Consider the following 19,868-nt stretch of genomic DNA (forward strand, 5'->3'; position numbering starts at 1 on the left):
GGATTTGTTAACATTTTGTACTTTTGAATAAAAGATAATGGAATTTAGCTTTCTATCTGATATAAGTATGGATACAAGTTTGGATAAAGGGTTGAATATGGAACATGACAGGACTGTTTTTATCAAAGTTGGAATTGAAACGCTAGTCACACAAATAATTGAGAAGCTTGACAGTGAATTATCTGACTTGATAAGAAGTCTTCTTGATGAATTTAAATTAAAAAATCCAAACTACCAAAGTATTGATCGATCTGGAGAAAAAATATTAGAAGTTGGAAGTTTTTATGAAGATACAAAAATTATATTTCCAGATGAATTTGACTTTATCTATGTTATTGCGACATTTAGAGTTGTGGGATCATTGGCAGACTCAATGTGGAAGAAACATTACTTTACTCTCAATAAGTTTCACGACGACATTAAAAGAGTTATAACTGAACAGTTTATTGACAGAAAAATAGCATATGAATCCGAACAACATTTTCTTCAATTTGAATATTATGACAGAAGTCAAGGACCTTCATCTAAGCTCCTCTTTACGTATGTAGATAAAGCCAATGTCACAGATAAGAGATCAATATCAGTAGATGTCGTACCCGCTTTTAAAATATTTGACGACCACCACCTACAACAAAAATTAAAACGTGTTTGTAACGTAGAAGGATTTGTGGATGAAGTTATGCAGACGAAAACCTATTTAATCACCAACGAGATCTCTTTTACTGAGGCAGAATTACATTGTATGAAACATACATTGTCCAAAGAACACCTCAGCGTATATAGAGTACTAAAATTTATGATCAATGGTGATGGCGATGGAGAGGAACTTAGAAAAAATGTTCCATCAGCTGGTATTTCAACGTATATGCTGAAAGTGGTTACAATTAAACACCATTTCACATGTTCCGGATACCAGAAAGAATCACAATGTTTATTAGATATTTTAGGATACCTTTTAGTCTTTTTCAGTGAAGACATTGATAACAAAATATTATGCAAATTTAACGGGTCACCATTCAATATCGTTGAAGATGATCGTCCTGCAATTGTAACCTGGTTGCAAAACACAATTCTAAAATATAAAAAGAGGTTTCGACGGAAAGTGGGTCAGACTAAAGTCATTAGCCTCTCTTCTATAGAATTCTCAGACTATGGCATCGTCTCTTCTCTCAGCAGCTCAAGTGTAAGGTTAGTTACTCTTTCAAGGTGTGTCAAAGATGAAAGAGAAAGCTTGGCATCCAATTGTTCTATATTTGAACAAAGAGAAGAACAAGAAAATAAACCACCGGAGGAACAACTGCAACAGCATATCAAACAACTACAACAATGGGACAGGACATGTATCATTTTATGATAGGTGTATGATTATCAGGTTAATACTGTGAAATAAACATTGTTGACGGTAATCATTATGACATATTTAATTGTGGATGATCATATTCTCATCAATACCTAATAATACTAAAATATGCACATATACGCGTTTCTTATAAAACAAAATGTGTTAAATAGTGTTTGTATAAAATGTAAAATTAATCCTATACATATGTGTGAATTATAACAAAGACTAATGTAAGATAATTGAGCCTCAGCAATTCTTCTTGTTAGAACTTATTTTCTTAGTGTATGTACTTCATACTTGAAGTCATCAAATTGTGAAAATGGCGTCGACCCATTTATGCTATTCGATGATTTTAAAGTTGTGCCAGTAGTCTTGTCCAATGCATCCTTAAACAGTATTTCGAAAATCAAACAATGCGCATCCGACGAATCGTCTGCTCCAATTCACACCGTGTTTAAGCTACATTGTAAACCCGGTACAATAAAACACATTTATATGTTTTAAATTCATAACAGCATGACGTACAGTTCTAAATATATCAAACATGGCGGTTCCAAATCAAAGGTAAACAACTTTTAAATTGTTTTACATAACCGCCATATAAAGACATCTGCAGATGTTTCCAAATTCCAAATTTGACCGGTTGCGTGATTAAATGTTGTTGTCCTATATTTCACTACATACTATATTTTTAGATAACATACCACACTTATTTGGCCAGAGAGGATTTCTTGGTTATAGTGACTATTTGGAAACATATGCTGTCAAGGCCGCCATTTTTTTAAAACATTGCTTTTAAACAGCATGCTCGGTAAAAACAAGAATATTTTCAACAATAATAAAAAAAAACTACAAGACGAACCAACTGTTTAATTCTTTGTAATATTATAAATGTATAGGGAGTTGCTACAGCAGAGACAGTGTTTCTGTAGCCCGTGTATCTTTGCCAGAAGAACAAAATGTGTTGGTTTCAGACTCGGACTACAGTAGATTTTGGGCTTCAACGGAATGAATTTGAAAAGTATTAATTACCCTATCTGTAGCACATAGGACTATTTTATTATAGATTTGCTATGTTATGACATATATGTTCTTAATAAAATAAGTTTTCATTTTCGAGGTTTTGTAGTTTGGAATCAGAATTATAAGTTAATAAGACATTGCTTATAGGACTCTGACGGCAGCATAAATTTTGCATTATTTAAACTACATTGCCTATTGCCTATTTATGTGGTGGTTAGAACCTAAACGTGTACATGCGGTGATTTTTTCTCAGCACATAATAAAATGCTAAGTAGTTTTTGTTTTAGCTACTTTTATAGTTGCAGGAAGTATGCAAAGCCAGTGATTTAATTCTGAACCAGTATAACCTGCTCTCCGCTAATAAATGCCAAATTGACATAAATGGGTGAAGTCCACATTATTATTTCGTGCACACCGATTAAATGTTAGTGCTTCAAACTCATTACCTCGATCTATAGACCTATACTGCTACCTTCTACTAATCTAAAGCTTTATTTCTGTGTTGAATGTTGAATTTGAATTATGTAAAATGTAAATTAAAGATAAAGTATTCTACAATAAATAAATTATGACCACCCAAATACATGTTATATAAAAATGTATACATGTAATTTCAAATAAAGATTAAATTACGATATAGCGTGCCTAGATTTTTTAGGACAATTTTCAGAAAGGTGTGACAAGTTGATTGAACTCTGATGTTTATTGTTGCATAAACACGTTATGATTTTTAGTCGAAATGTATGTTTATATGAAAAACGCGCAAATTCCTTTTATAACTTTGAAACCATATATGATACATTGTAATGTCACAATGTAAACATTAAAAATCTGATCCACATAGTAATTTGAGACCGCGCCGAAGCGCGACGCCCTACATGGAATGAAATCAGATTTTGTGAAAGGGCAATTGCAACTCCTCGGACTTTTCGTTTGTCATAAAGCCGATAATTCCGATTGGTATGAGAGTTTGATTGTCAAAAATAAAATGTCGCGATATGTACAATGAATAGCAAACTGGAGAAATTCAAAATGAAAACTTATTAAAATGAAATTATCTTATCCGTCAATTAATCGCTTTGGTTTTTTTTTAATTAATGATATGGGTTATTATGTATGTAACTGCTGTACCTATAAATAGAATGATGACCTTAACATTGTGAAAGTCCGAAAATATATTTATAGAAGTAGTTTTAGGTTAACGGAACGGTCAATCGTGTCGCACTATGTACTGGAGAATTTTGCAGGAAATAAAATGCAAATATATTCAATTAATTGCACTCTTTATAAATCTATAGAAAACATTAAAGAAGGCCATTTTTACGAATTGTTATATCATAGTATTATCATTTTGTAATTGCCTTTTCCGTAGGTCCCTCCGGGTTTCTTTTTTACGGCCCTGATTGCACATGTATGACATTTTTACCGTAAATATTTAAATAGACCTAGTTCATAACCTTTAATATTTCTTTTATTTTGACGTTGTGCGAGAGTTAACAGGTCTAGCAGTAGTATACTATAGTTCAAGTCTCTTTAATAACTAACTGTTCTATATTTTGTTTGAAGGCAATCGATTTTATGGTAGTTTGAGTGGAATGTTCATTTGCCGAATATTGTGACATTTTAACAACAGAAACTTTCGTCTGCAGTTGTTATGGGTTAATAGATAGGAATGTAAACACACTGGTGGGTCAGACGAGGTTTTTGAAGTAATTCATTAAAATAGTAGATTGACCGCCCAATAAATCAATTAACAGACTTTGCTCATTTTGACTACTACAATGTATTTTGTATGTTCCAAAGAGAATACCACATGAACTTGAAATTCTATCAAATAACCAATATTAATGTTAATATCCAAAAATACCCCCTATTTATTTTATGCTTTTCAGTGGATTACTGATTTATCCGTGAAAATTATATTTGATAATTTCACAGTGAAAATTATCAAAATATAATTTCACACTTTTCAATGACGAAACTACTTTTTTAAGATTTTCCCCATGTGGTACCTCAATTTTATTTTTGCTGACAATTCTGACAATGTCAGGCTGTTTTAAGAAAAAGTAAAGCTGAAATTGATAAATAACTTAAATGTCAAAAGTAATAAAAAGAAGAAAACTTACTTCTATTCAATCAAATTCCAATCACCAAATTTTGTCTCTAATTTTTTTTTGTTTTCATTTTTACAGTCTGAAAAATACATTCCTTCCACATGCAAAACTGCTCTTGATGACATTTGGGCATATTAAAGTATCCTACGAGCAATAGCTGCCGTATGCTTTATGAAAAATTGAAAAGCAATGTCACAGCCATCACTCGAAGAACAAGTTAAAACAACCCAGCGTTCTTTAGCCAGCTTCCAAGTTTTCCATTTTCATAGCTGCTTTTTTGAATGTTTTCACATCTGTCAACACTTATTTTTTGTCTGTTGCAATCCTCAAATAAGTTTTCTTTCTTTTAAAAAGGTGTATGACTAACAAATCCAAATGACATTACTCTGAATCAAACACAATTATTTTCCTCCCGTGAAATACACAACTTTAAAAAATGGCTGCCGCTTACATTTTACAAAGCCATGTCTAATATAAATTCGCAGTAAGTAACAGAAATATGGATGGATGGTTGGACTTTTTCTCCTACAAGAATTGTTTGTTTTTATTAGTAAAACAAGCGATAATTCATATTTTTTTAATAAAATGAATAATATTACTGTCATTTAACGTCGATTGTCGGACTTATTTTTCAGCTCAAGACTTCTTGTTTTTGATGAGAAATTCCGACTAAATGGGGCTCTCAATGGGGAAAACAGATTTTAATATTTACGTTAATATTATGGAAATTTCGTTTTAACTTGTTTTTAAGCATAAAATAAAGTTTCCTTTTAAAAGGAAAGGCTTGCACTTGCGATTTGAAATTTATTCTCTATTGTATAAAACTAATAAAGAAAATGATCAATCGTAAAAATACTAACGTGATACTGAAGGAAAACAAGTGTGCACATTTCATTTCCCCTTTTTCGCAGCGAAATCATTCCTTTGCTTTATAGACAAGTAAATGCACTAAAATATGAACTATGTTACACGATCACAAATAGACGATATCAGCACCAAACTCCTCACAGCTGTTACGTCACGCTTTGCTACTTTAACTGTACAGATCAGGGGAAGTAACCGCTGCGAGGAGTGGGAAGGTTAATGATATGCATGGGCTATTTTTAGATTACCTCACCATTACGGTTTAAACCGATAAATCAAGTAAAAATAGAAATCCTATTTATATAAACAAACTGGGATTACCGAAGTAACTAAAATACCTTAGATTTCCGTAATATAACTTCGTCTGATTCCGCAGTATAACGGAATCGCCCGAATTGTCACGATTGCAATCGGAACTACATCGGCTATTAGCATTAATCCGAAGAGTGACGGAAAAGGCCAAAAAGTTGCGATTGGCACGATTGGAGCTGGTTTCCCGTTCAATCATGCACCAACAGATGTAAGCAGGAAACACCTAACCGGAACAAGTTTTCCATATGAAATGGCTTGCAGCCGTGGCTGCAAGCCAATAAAAAGAAAATTTGTTTGTTTGTTGTGTAAGATGTAATTTTATTTCATCTCGTGAACTTTAAAAACAGTATTCTCACTCGTGGCTACGCCACTCGTGAGAATACTGTTTTTAAAGCCCACTCGATGAAATAAAATTTCATCTTACACACAAACAAACAAATATCCTCTATATAATACAAATAAACTTATACTACATGTATATAGGGGGTATATTTTGAATATTATAGACTGTATATTTTGTATACTATCGTCATTATTGATAGCAATTCAAGTTCCTGTGAAAAAAAAAACAATTTAATATTGTAATCTCTAACATGCCTACCAAAGTTCATTATGAACAACGTCTTTTGTCTGCCCATTCATAAATGATATACAATTCTGGTAAAAACCAATTAACCACTGAAACGTTTATAAGAGTATCTGGTCATCAGATGTCTACTAGTTCATCTTCACTTGCTGCATTTCTTGCTTGGACGCCCTTTGATGATTTGCATCAATGCTTTTCTTGTTTCTATTTGTTACCATATATAAGTAACTATGTGTAACTACATTTTCATTTGTTTGTCATAGTTCGTTCTGAAAATCCTTAATAATGAGCTTATCATGTATCTTATCTAAGCTGACTAATCAAATAGCTTGTTAGTGCCTTTTTATATTCAAGTTAAACTTTTAGATTTCGTTAAATGTGTGAATACAAATGAAGATATGAGATTTTAATAGACTAATAAATAAATCAATAAATTGTGCAATTGTTAAAGTCTTATTTATACGTATTTACTTCTTTTTTAAAAAAATCGATAAAGAAATATATTGAATTATTTCAAATTACAAAAAAAAAACGATATCAGAATATTCAAATTTTTTAAAAATTGTTCACTTATATTAATAAAGTTATGTGGTAAAGCGATCATAATTACTGAAATGTTTGTTCAACATCAGTTGACGTCTTAAAAAGCATAGGAACTGATCAGCCTACAACATTTAAATCGGATACATTCAAATTATGATATTAAAACAATTCGTCATGTAGTATTGGAAATACTCTTTGTTAAACTTACAATAATTTTAACTCGCAATTATCATAACCGATATTAGAAATTTTGAAGCAAAAACGATTGAATATATGTTTTAAACTTCAGTCACGCTCCATGACTGTACCTAAAATATCTGCTTTTACCTCAATCTATCGCCAAGACATCGTTTACTTACTTGATGTAATGTTAGTTTATGTTTAAGCACTACTCGAAGGTCTGCTTCAAAATAACACCGCTCCTGTAAAAAACATAGTCAGTGCTTAAGAGAAGAGTGGTATAAAGAATTTAATCGCGATATTTGTAAACATTTCCAATTACAGACTTAATCGCTGTGTTACTACAAAGTTATAGTAGAATGATACTCTCTATGACATATATATCGCAGAACGCCAAATATTAATATCTTGTAGAACGTTTAACCTTTTAACTAATATAACTAAAACCACTTGGTAGAACTACTTTCAATCCGCATTAAATCCGAGGTTATTCTAAAGACTAGCCGAGATGTTCCAAATGGTTTTCTTTCCTTTTCGTTCTTAACGTGATTTTTCTGAATCAGGAGAATCATTTACAAATGGAAACAACTTAGATTGTTGGGACAATGCTAAATGGTCGATATACTCTGTTTATCGTTAACAATAGCGGGGGGGGGGGGACACCGTATTCAATTTTTAGGATGCGTGCTTCCTAAAGCACCAAATATTTACAGATATCACCAAAAACAAAGCATCAACTAATATAACCTTGACAAGACAAATCACTTGTAAATCAATCCAAACATTCAACCAATATCAACCAACTTGAAGTAAATCTTATCAAACATATATAACTCAACAACAAAATGAAATGCAACAACCAAAACAAGTAATTACACAAGGGCCTCCGTGGCCGAGTGTTTAAGGTCGCTGACTTGAGATCACAGGTCCCTCACCGCTGTAGATTCGATCTTAACTCGGGTCGAAATCTTTCATGTGAGGAAGCCATCCAGCTGGCTTACGGAAGGTCGGTGGTTCTACCCAGGTGCCCGCTGGTGCCTGAAATAATGCCCAGAGGGGCACCTGGGGTCTTCTTCCTCCACCAATAAAAGCTGGAAAAAAATCGACGAAAAATCTCGGCGGGACGCTCAAGGATGGCCCGACTTGAGTGTACGGTCGCCCATATGGGCTCTCCGGCGGCGACCTTAAATAAACGCATTAAAAAAGTAATTACAACCAATGAACCCTGATCAATTAAGATCACCACAATTATATTAAGCCAACTTCAACAAATCAACAGCAAATTCTCTTCTCAACAAAAAAAATAAACGCTACACACTACAAGTGTGCTTTTTCCCTAACTAATGTAAAATATCTCCCAACACTCGAATATTTGATACTTGAAATTCATATGTAGATAATTTTATACGCTTTAAACATGATATTTATAATAAACCGATGTATCACTGTAGAAATAAATTAGCTCGTTGTAAATAAAATATCTCCAGTGAAAACTGTAAGATTACTCTGACAGTGTGAAAATATCTATCGTCTAGGATTTGTTAACATTTTGTACTTTTGAATAAAAGATAATGGAATTTAGCTTTCTATCTGATATAAATATGGACACAAGTTTGGATAAAAGGTTGAATATGGAACATGACAGGACTGTTTTTATTAAAGTTGGAATTGAAACGCTAGTCACACAAATAATTGAGAAGCTTGACAGTGAATTATCTAATTTGATAAATTTATATTAAAAAATCCAAACTACCAAAGTATTGATCGATCTGGAGAAAAAAATATTAAATGTTGAAAGTTTTTATGAAGATACAAAAATTATATTTCCAGATGAATTTGACTTTATCTATGTTATTGCGACATTTATAGTTGTGGGATCATTAGCAGACTCAATGTGGAAGAAACATTACTTTACTCTCAATAAGTTTCACGATGACATTAAAAGAGTTATAACTGAACAGTTCATTGACAGAAAAATAGCATATGAATCCGAACAGCATTTTGTTCAATTTGAATATTATGACAGAAGTCAAGGACCTTCATCTAAGCTCCTCTTTACGTACGTAGATAAGGCCAATGTCACAGATAAAAGATCAAAACCAGTAGATGTCGTACCCGCTTTTAAAAAAATTGACTTCCACACTGAAGGCAAATTAAAACATGTTTGAAACGTAGAAGGATTTGTGGATTAAGTCATGCAGACGAAAACCTATTTAATCACCAATGAGATCTCTTTTACTGAAGCAGAATTATATTGTATGACAGTCTCGACTGTATGAACATTTTGAAGTGTCATTTCGTTTTCTCTCAACTATATAATCTTTTTGACGGGGGGGGGGGGTGAAATATTAGCAAGACGGCAGTTTTTCTGCTATCGTCTGGAGGTCAGCTACTTTAAATTATCGTGAAGCTTTGAATCTTAACATTTTTATATTAGCTGTACTACTTGCCACGTTCAACTGATATCCCTACATACTGAACTCTATCCCCCTTTTTTTCTTTTCTTTTTATTGAATGTTTTTCTTCTTCTTTCTCCTTGTGCATTTTTCCCTAATTGATCTACTACTAGTATCATACATTTTGGTTTGTAATTGTCTTATTATTATTAGATAATTCCATATATCAGGGAAGAACCGTTTGCTGATGTTGTAAGAACTCGTGGTTCAACCCTTTTGCTACTTTTGTATTTATATTATGGTAATATTAAGTTATAAATGTGTAAAAAGAGCAATAAAGTATGTTTAAATCAAATGGCGGAATTTTTGAAAAGAATAAGGATACTTTAAATAACTAAAGAATGTCAAGGTGGGTATCCCAAGGTAACAACGTTTGTGTGAATAAACGTGACAGTATAAAGTAATGGTAAACCATTCAATAAAAACCATTTACTGATCTATACTTATACATTAAACAATTGATTGTGAACTCAAGCGTTTTGGTTAATCAAAAAGCAAAACAACGGCGTATATATTTAAACGCACAAAAACACAAGTTTATCTTGCGAAATTATGCTTGAGGTTTATTTTAAATCTTATAGAGGATCAGAATATATATCAATATTTAAGAAGTTAATCTTATTTTTCCTTTATTTAATATGTTAAAAATGTACAGGGTTTCGTGCTATTTTTCAGTGTTTTCTTTTTGGTAACAGTAACTGGTTGGTTTGGACATTGTTAGATATATATACGTATACCATGAAACCTTTATTTAAATTCAACAATATTGTCCAACAACATTGACATTGGCACTCTTGAATTTGACCCTGTAGTCAATATATTCCGTAAACGTTACGATCTACTTGTAAATTGATATAAATGTAAATATCCAATTGTCACAATGGTGTAAATTAAAAGCCATCTTACCACAATTAGTAAAGGGGTTTCACTCGAAGAATGTAGACCTAAACTGGTAGGTTCGAATCCTTTTTCAGTGATTAACCTTTTATTTTAATTTAAAATTTCCATTCTCTGAAAGCTATTGCAAATATTTTTGTTGTGTATTCTATCAGCCTAGTATTTCTAATAACTGTCTTTGTAGCATGTATGCGCTAAAGCATATACAAATGCATAATGTCACAAAGAGAACCGTGGAAAGTTACTTAATGAAATAAAAATATAATTATATATAAAAAAACCACTTTAAATGTAGTCTAAAACCAGGTGAAATAAAACGATTGCAAATAAATTCTTGCACGTAAATTTTAAAAAAAAGGATTCATAGCGTGGTGTTGGTTTAGGAATCGAACCAGATACCTTCAGATCGGTAATCCAACATCTATACCAATACACCACATGTCACTGACGAGTGTATTCTATAGAAACTGGTCAGTGTTTATAAGAAAGTTCATGAAGTGCTAGGTCAATATTGTTGGACAATAAATAAAATGTATGTGATCATTCACTGAAACCAAGCGCAATGTAGACAGACGATATAAATGTTTATTTTACAAACGGTGCATCCCCAACCCCCAAAAAGAAAAATACTTTCCTTTTATTTAATTGTTTACTTTTACTAGTCGACTAGTCGATGGATGTCTGTATTCTAAGATTACGACATAGGGCAGTTACTTTTAAAAAATTGTGTAAAACTGCTATCTTATTTTTTTTGAAAAATAAAAGCATAGAGCAGAGCATATTTAAAGTATAATCACAAAACACACTAAAAGATATATGTGAACAAATTATTATTATATTTATGAAAAAACAAATATCTGTATACATTGTAAAAAAGTTATACACAGAAAAAATTTATAAATTTTTATAATTTCGATCACACTTGGATATAAGTCAATATTAATCGATATGTATTTGTAGACTAAAAACAGAACATTTACATGTTATTAGTTATTTATTATCTCTACATGAAAATGAAATGTGGTGTATTATCGATCCCACTGAAGAAGGCATGAACATACATGTATGTTAAATTACGCAATATTTACTTTTCATTGTCTTTTTATGTTATCAAAAAGTTGTTTCGGGGTTTAAATGTTTATACTTTCATAAGTTCACTTAATTTATGATAACGTCGACCTGTTTCCTATCAGATTTTGGCAAAATGTTGTACTAATGTTGTGATATATTTCTGGTCCATTGGGATCATCCAGTTTTAAAGATCGTATACCGCTAAAATAAAGAATTTATACAATATGATGATTGGAAATTAAAGTTAAATTGTAATTATTGATGGAAAAATAGCTTTTTACTACAATCCGGCGACTGTAGAACACTAATGGAGCATGAATATGATCACGTTATCGTTATTGCTTTTATCATTTAAAAAAAACGTTAACTAGAACATGAAATTATGGCAAATCATTAACAAGAGATTTTACTTTGTCTCCGTGCTATATAATATACCCGCAGTCAATTACCTTTGATAAACTGATAAACCAAAACTGGTTAAACAATTGCGTTCAACAATCGATATAAGGTATATGTCCTATATTTATATTGATCGGGATTCAATGGCCACAGTTCAGGTTTATTTTTAGGACTTTTGTAATTTCAGGTTACACAATGTCATGATATTTATAGTATCATTTCATACCATAAAACAAAATTGAGCACAAACCATGTATCGATTTATTAAAAGATCAAGTTACAATTTCGAATGATTTTCATGTTTACACTTCGTTTGTATATTTGCGTTAAATTGGGATATATTTCTTCTTTTTAACTCTCTGAAATTTCCAATATACTTTTTGTATTCAAGTTTTTGAACTTCAGAAGAAATAGTGTAATGGTCCGAAAAGAATACATGAAGGTTATCATTTTATATTAGTAATCTTTTTTTAAAGAATAAATTAAACAAGATTTTTTTATTTCAAAAGTTGAATGTATGTATCAGGATTTCAGTGCAAATTCTTGCCAAAGTCTATACATGCACATGCAAAATATAGTCAACATATAAATATAATAACATAGTCGAGTTTGGTTTCATTTATAACTCCTGCAGCATGAGTTTTTATTACCGGAATTAGGATTTTTATAAATACTCCCTATGACTGTTACCTCTTTATATTTGTAGTTTTACTTGATTTTTTTAACATGCTTTTGGACTCAATCTTGTGACAGAGAAAATAAGACCATGTTCAGCTTCAAAAATGTGACCTTGACCTTGGTGGAAGGGGTCTTGTGTTGCGCATGACAAATTATCTTATATGGTGAATATTTGTGCTAACTTATTTCAAAAACCTTTGATGAATTAACAAGCTGTGAACCGGACTTAAGAAAAGATCTTTTACAGACCATGTTAAGCATTTAATGGACCTTAGAGGTACGGTCTAGGTGTTTCGCATCACATGTCGTCTTACTAAAGTGAACATTTGTGCCAAGTTATTACAAATCGCATGATGGATGACAAAGTTATGGACCGGACACGAAATATACCATCACTCAGACAATGTTGACCTTTAATCTCCAGGTGTGTCCTGAACATTGTAGGTAGGGTTTTTATTATGGTGAACAGTAATTTGAAAATCCCTCGATAAACGGGTGTGTTATGGGCTGGATACAAGTAATGACGGTCAGACATATGGACAGACTTAATTAGTTCATTTCTATAACCTCCTTTTTCCTTTGAAAAGCCGGGGATAAAAAACGCAGCAAATCTAAAAAAAACATGTACAGTGCTTTAATAAAAAATACTTGAACCATCAAACAAATCCAATGACAAACTTAATGTTCATATAATATTTGTATATTGATATATTAAATGATGGTATAATATAAATGATATAAAAGCTAAGCATTTAAAAAAAGAAACCATGTCAAACTAGTATTTCAACATTTACACTGTTTCAAAGTATGTTATCTAAAATGTGTTTAAAACTGTTGAATAATTCTTTCCAGAATTATGCAGTCAATTTCAATGGATATTCTTTAACTGAAATATTATACATCTATGCTATTTAAATGTTAAATTAAAAAAAACTTATATTACTTTAAAAGCCATTTGATTTTGATAACATATTTCATCTTTTAAACGGTATAAGTATAAAATAAATACCAACCCGAGATAACAAAACATTTACAAACTTAACATTTATAAACTATTAATGAACAAGTTATTTACAGAGTATAATGTACAAGACATTTACAAACTAAACCTTCACTTTAAAGAAATCAGACCTTTTCACTTTATTTGACAGTGGTGCCAAAATTGAGTTATCATAATTAAGTTAAATATTTAAGATGCAAAATTATTGTGATTATTTATAATTATTGATTTTCTTGCACTTGGATATTCTCATCCCTGATTTCAGTGTTACACAATGGACACACTGTTCTAACTAGAAACCATTTCCTTAAGCAATCATAATGAAAGATATGATTACAAGGTAATTTCTTTGCGTTTGTCATTACAAGGTAGCATATGGCGCACTCATGTGTGTCATCTGCGTCACTTGATTCAGCATGAAATACCACATCTTGTAGGTTTCTAAGAAGTGTAAACATTTTTTGTCTACTTTTGTATCTGTTAAATTCATTTAATCCGAGGATTCCAGCCACTGCTACCAAACTGAACAAAGCAAGGCAGAGACGCATAAACCACCATCCTTTGAAAAATGGACAGATATATCTACAATAGCACTGTACACAGTTCAGTAAAAGTAGGACAAATGTTTTACAAGCCCTAGTATAATGTAGAAAGTCCTCGATTTTAGTAACATGATTTGATGTATACCACGTGCATTTCATTAAGACAGATTCTAACATTAAAGTGACTGCACGAACAACTAAAGTGGAATTTCCGGATGCAAAAAATAGGAGCCATGGACTTAAATTCAAATTTCTAGATACAACCAAAGTAGATAAGGATGGAATAGTGACAAGTAATCCGCTGAGAATAATCGCACGCATGTAGAATAATACTCCAGGGGAAGTTCCGTTATTAACTGCTTGGAAAATTTTCTGCTCAAGAACAGCAAGTGTTTGAAATACAATAGCATACATCGTCAAAAACGCTATAAGCGCCATAGCATCAACTTTTTCCTCATCTTCCAAAGCCAGCACATTTGCTTCAGTAAATGTAATAAGTGCAACAACTTGGACAACTCCACCAATATTAGCATTGAAGGCCTCAACGAGGTGGATTTCTGTTGTCAAGAACCAGTTACCTAGGGCAACAGTAACGTTGGACAATAAACCCAAGACGTAAGAAATGACGAGTACACTAACATGCGTAGTGCACCATCTTGCAAGAACTTTTAGGTAAGTGTTTAATGACATAAACGACAATATTGGTCTTTGATAGACTGTAACCTCAATTAATAACATAATTGCTAGATAAGCAATCCCAAAGAACAAAATGGAATCTCTTACAAACCATTTTCCTGGAAAACTAGCTATAATAGTTTGTCCTTTATTTCGGTTCTCTATACGACGGTTTACATCTGCAATTGCTGATTATATTTATTTTTTGTTTCAATTTCATTTGTTTGTGTATACTTGGCGATCAGAGACATAAGCTTCTTTCTGTCAACTGCTGCATCTATGTCCATCAGTGTGACAACCTCAAAAACAATTATTACAATCAGTAAAAAAATGTCAATCCAGTACGACAATTCTGACATAAAGGTAGGAAATATACTAAGAGTGCTCAAAATTTTGGGAACCAGTGTTGACAGTAATCCAATATATAACATTGATGGTCCATCGTCCTTCGATCTATGACTTAATTCTCCTGGTCTTGTGCAAAGATATATCAGTTGCAGTATAATTGAGCAAATCAATGGTAACCTTACATTGTCTGTCACATCTGACCACACTAGCACGCTCTTATCATGACACATTTCATAAGCTTCATCTTGGTATGTCCAGTAGTCGATGTATTTAATCCAGGCCATCGTTATGTCGAATGTAAGTGTAATGTAGACTTGAAGAAGAACTCCGCTGTTGTAAGCCCAAGATCCGGCCAAAATAAGAGCAACTGTAGAATATACAATTACATATTAATATTTACATATTTATCATAACTAGTTAAAAATACTATCTGCTCCAGTGTCGTGTGATTGGTACACGACTGTGACAAAGTCAACGTCATATATATTTCAAAACTTGTTTATATATATATATAAAATATTATCTCCGTCCGAGTACATGTATTTTCAGAGTATCACAAACTTTTAATGCACAGTCAGGCAAACACAAACAGTAGTTAATTATTTGTTGAATTGAAAGTGGAATTTCCAATTTAATTCTCACATTGCACGTAAAAATGACCACAATGCTAAGAATAAACTTTATTTATTTAAACTAAATGAATATCGAATACAACGCAATACAGTTTCTTCAAGTTATAACGCTGCTGATTAAAAAAAACAATTACAAAAAAAACAATATGAAATGTATCTAAAAGCACAGACGCTTGGGGGGTCAGACCCTGCCCCCAAAGGTGATACGCCCCTGTATTTGACAGTTTAAACACGAATGGGACATCTGTTACAACGATAAAACTGGTTTTCAAACAATTTAAATACATATATATGAAAAAATACCTCTAAATATTATTGAGACTTGAAGGTAACAGGGTGTAAAAACATAATTATATCCCATTCGTGTTTCAAAAAAAGAGTATTTACAGAGAAGTATCACGTTGGGGGGCAGGAGGGGCAGACCCCCAACTGTCTGTGTCTAAAATAGCACAAATAAGGAACAAACCTCCATATCTTACGATGAAAAGAACTATATCAATAATCCAGTAGTTAGAATATGGACTGACTAGTAACCACTGATGTATAATGAACAACAGGGGTAACCGTAGGAGCACTTCGCACCAGTATTTTCTCCTTGCTGATGTTATATACATAAAATTGTCACATTTATCACCAATATTTAGCGACATTTTCTCTATACATCCGTACAATCTCCGTGAATGACTCTCAACATACATAACTACGGAATGCCGTTAGGGCCATCGCCTATGAATGTGTTGATCTGAAACGCGATAGTCGATAGTACGATGGTGAAAACGCGAAATCACGAAACTACGATGGTGAAAACGCGAAACTACGATGATGAAAACGCGATAGTACGATGATGAAAACGCGACAGTACGATACTACGATGATGAAAACGCGATAAACTATCGTGTTTTCACCATCGTACTGTCGCGTTTTCACCATCGTAGTTTCGTGATTTCGCGTTTTCATCATCGTACTGTCGTGTTTTCATCATCGTACTATCGCGTTTTCACCATCGTGCTATCGCGTTTTCATCATCGCACTGTCGTGTTTTCATCATCGTACTATCGCGTTTTCACCATCGTACTGTCGTGTTTTCATCATCGTACTATCGCGTTTTCATCATCGTACTATCGCGTTTTCATCATCGTACTATCGCGTTTTCACCATCGTAGTTTCGTGATTTCGTGTTTTCACCATCGTACTATCGACTATCGCGTTTCAGATTAACACATTCATAGGCGATGGCCCTAACGGCATTCCGGAATGCCGTTAGGGCCATTGCCAACGAATGGTTTGATCTGAAACGCGATACTCGACAGTACGATGGTGAAAATGCGAAATCACGAAACTACGATAGTGAAAACGCGACAGTACGATGGTGAAAACACGATAGTTTATCGCGTTTTCATCATCGTAGTATCGTACTGTCGCGTTTTCATCATCGTACTATCGCGTTTTCATCATCGTGCTTTCGCGTTTTCACCATCGTAGTTTCGTGATTTCGCGTTTTCACCATCGTACTATCGACTATCGCGTTTTAGATCAACACATTCATAGGCGATGGCCCTAACGGCATTCCGTACATAACTCCTAATTTGAGAGATTCCATAATGAAATTGTATATCCAACCGTGTTCAGTACAAAATATCGAACGTATCGACCCATGAAAAAAATGGCTTTATAAATATTCATGATCGGCGGTAAATAGGAAAAACCAAAACATTTCTCGTTCTATAAATAGAAATCAGTAATGTCTATTTAAACAACATCTGTTGACATGTCTGTTTTAATCTTGTATTACATAGTTTATAACGTAGTTTATAATATGTCAACTTTAGGTATTGTCTACAATTAGGTCATACATTTTGATGAGTTGAAATTTGTATAGCCTACACGAATCTTATGTACATTTAAATCAGTAAAATTTTAATTCTTCAGAAAGGGCATGTATACATGTGTTTAATAATGTTTTAATAATGGATTTAGAACACATCTGAAGATAGTGGCGCTAAATGAAATGTGCAAAAACGTGTCATAAAGTCATAAAGGTTGCAAAATGTTTGACTTCCATACAAAATACTTGAGATTTTACACCTTTATGTGCATCTGTTGGCCGATAAGCAGAATAACTGTGCACTAGTATAGAAAACTAATTATATTAAGTTAATGCAAATTTATAATGCCATTAAAATAAATTAAGCAACATTGTGTGCCCATATCTGGCCGGAAGAAATCGCCATGACTATAACAATATGAAATACAAAATTAAAGTACAGTATAGACAACAATAAAAAACGTTAATAATTGTTACTATGAATAACGCTTTTGTCTGACATTTTCGATAATTTTAAGTAGGCATTTGTTATTTTGATTCTGACTGATTTACTTATATATTTTTCTGTAAATTATTATTAATTTGTTACATGTTTTATGCTCTTCAATATTGGAGGAGTAAAAGATATTATAATTACTGAAAAAAGCGACCAGGGGAGAGAACTAGAGCACTTTCATAAGTCTATATAGATTACTCGCCCCTCGGGAATATGGCAAAATTATTTATTTCGCAGATTCGGTTTTATTGTTGATGAGATATAATGTAAAGTGCAACATCTCTCACGACCCCTTTCACCGGTTTGAACGGCATTCAATTCTTAAACTGTATGTACTGGAATCCATTATTCCGAAGGAACATAAGAATAAAATGCCACTGAATAGAAGAAAGGGACAATTATTTACAACTTTTTGTGATTGTAAAATTATCCAACGAGAGATCCTTTGAAAGCCATAAAATAAAAAATAAAAATGTGGAAAATCCCAGACTCACTCTTATTTAGTCTGTTGATGTAGATTTAACGAAAAGTGCAATCTCATTGACGCCCTAAGGCACCGGCTTTATCATTAAATTTTACGCTCTCTAGCACCGGCTAAATCATTCACGCCCCCCCCAGCACCGGCTTAATCAGTAGTCAATCCTAAACACATAAAAATATTGGAATCAATGATCCTGACGGAAGAGAAATAAAACAAGGTGCAGAACTAGGCAACTTTAAACTGCAATCTGACTTAAGTTAAGATCTACTTATTCTTATTCTTTTATTCAGATTCCATGAAACATGTGCGACAGGATTATTCAACAAGTTGCTTCTTTGTCATAATTAAATTTATGACTTTTTTTGTTGTTTTTTTAAAGCATTAAGTTTTTTTATATAAGGGGAAAATAGCATTAGAAGTCAATGGCATGGAAATAAAAATGAACAGCGGTCTTAAATCAAAATATTTTTACTTTCATTTTTATATTAGTATAATATCACGATAAACAAAATACAAAACAATTTAAAAAGAAATTCACATCCGAAGACTAAGATACATGAACTTTTATTGTTACATTATAGGCATGACACAACGTTACGTGAAATGATAGCGAAACATTAAAAATAACTAAGTATATTAAAGGACTTCCACTGATTTTTTTCGGCATGACGGGTTTCCAAGATTTGAAAACCATTCGATGTAGGTCTATCAATTACTTGTGGGCAAATTTTCAGATCCTTCCCTCACCCCGTTTTCTTGTATATTCATTCTTATTGTGCAAAATGAAAAGCTTTGCAAGGCTTTCACTCAATTTGGGTTAAGAATCAAACAAAATAATTTCAAATAAATTCAAATACATTTCCTTATTATCCTTCGCAGTTTTTCTTTTCAATTTTAAGTGTCTCACTTGATCTATGCAAACATTTAAATTTAATAATGTTTAGGCTTTTTGACCTTAAAGGGACTCCACTGAGGTTTAAAAGTCTACAAACATAACATTTGAATTTCTTACATAAATGAGCTGGGGCACTTTAAACAGTAATATATGCAAAGATAGTTAAGAAATATACTTTGAAATAAATTAAAAATCGTATTTTTATGCTTTTTTTAGCCTAATTTGAGTGAAAAGCGTTTCAACGCTTTTCAGTTTGGGTCAGTTTTTTACAATTTGAATAATTATTCTGGAAAAACGGTGTGCGCGAATGATCTGAAATTGTGCACAAAGATTAGTGGTCTTAACCTACATCAAATGGTACAATTATCTGGAAAAAATATTTTCAGCCCAATCATGTCAAAAATCCTCAGTGGAGTCCCTTTAATGGAGTTCCTTTAACTAAGAATAATTATGTTATATTCGTTATCCTCTGTACGCTATGTGCATCTATCATGTCTATAAAACTGTTG

The 19,868-nt window shown here is 32.5% G+C and overlaps 1 protein-coding gene across 2 annotated transcripts; it reads right to left on the reverse strand.

The window, feature by feature from the left end:
• Window positions 1–13,070: 13,070 nt before the first annotated feature.
• LOC132739253 (RING finger protein 145-like) lies at window positions 13,071–18,036 on the reverse strand. Of its 2 annotated transcripts, XM_060726920.1 has the most exons (3): window positions 17,234–18,036; window positions 16,129–16,355; window positions 13,071–15,397 (listed from the first exon to the last, which is right to left on the reverse strand). In XM_060726920.1, exons 1-3 carry the CDS (start codon window positions 17,260–17,262, stop codon window positions 14,856–14,858), a joined length of 798 nt encoding a protein of 265 aa, XP_060582903.1. In that variant the 5' UTR covers window positions 17,263–18,036; the 3' UTR covers window positions 13,071–14,855. The 2 variants fall into 2 exon arrangements, with proteins under 2 accessions (XP_060582903.1, XP_060582902.1); XM_060726919.1 differs by lacking the exon at window positions 17,234–18,036.
• Between the last annotated feature and the right edge of the window lie 1,832 nt (window positions 18,037–19,868).

Source organism: Ruditapes philippinarum, unplaced genomic scaffold, assembly GCF_026571515.1.
Source record: "Ruditapes philippinarum isolate M1 unplaced genomic scaffold, ASM2657151v2 ctg1385_1_1_1_1, whole genome shotgun sequence".
NCBI lineage: Eukaryota > Metazoa > Mollusca > Bivalvia > Venerida > Veneridae > Ruditapes > Ruditapes philippinarum.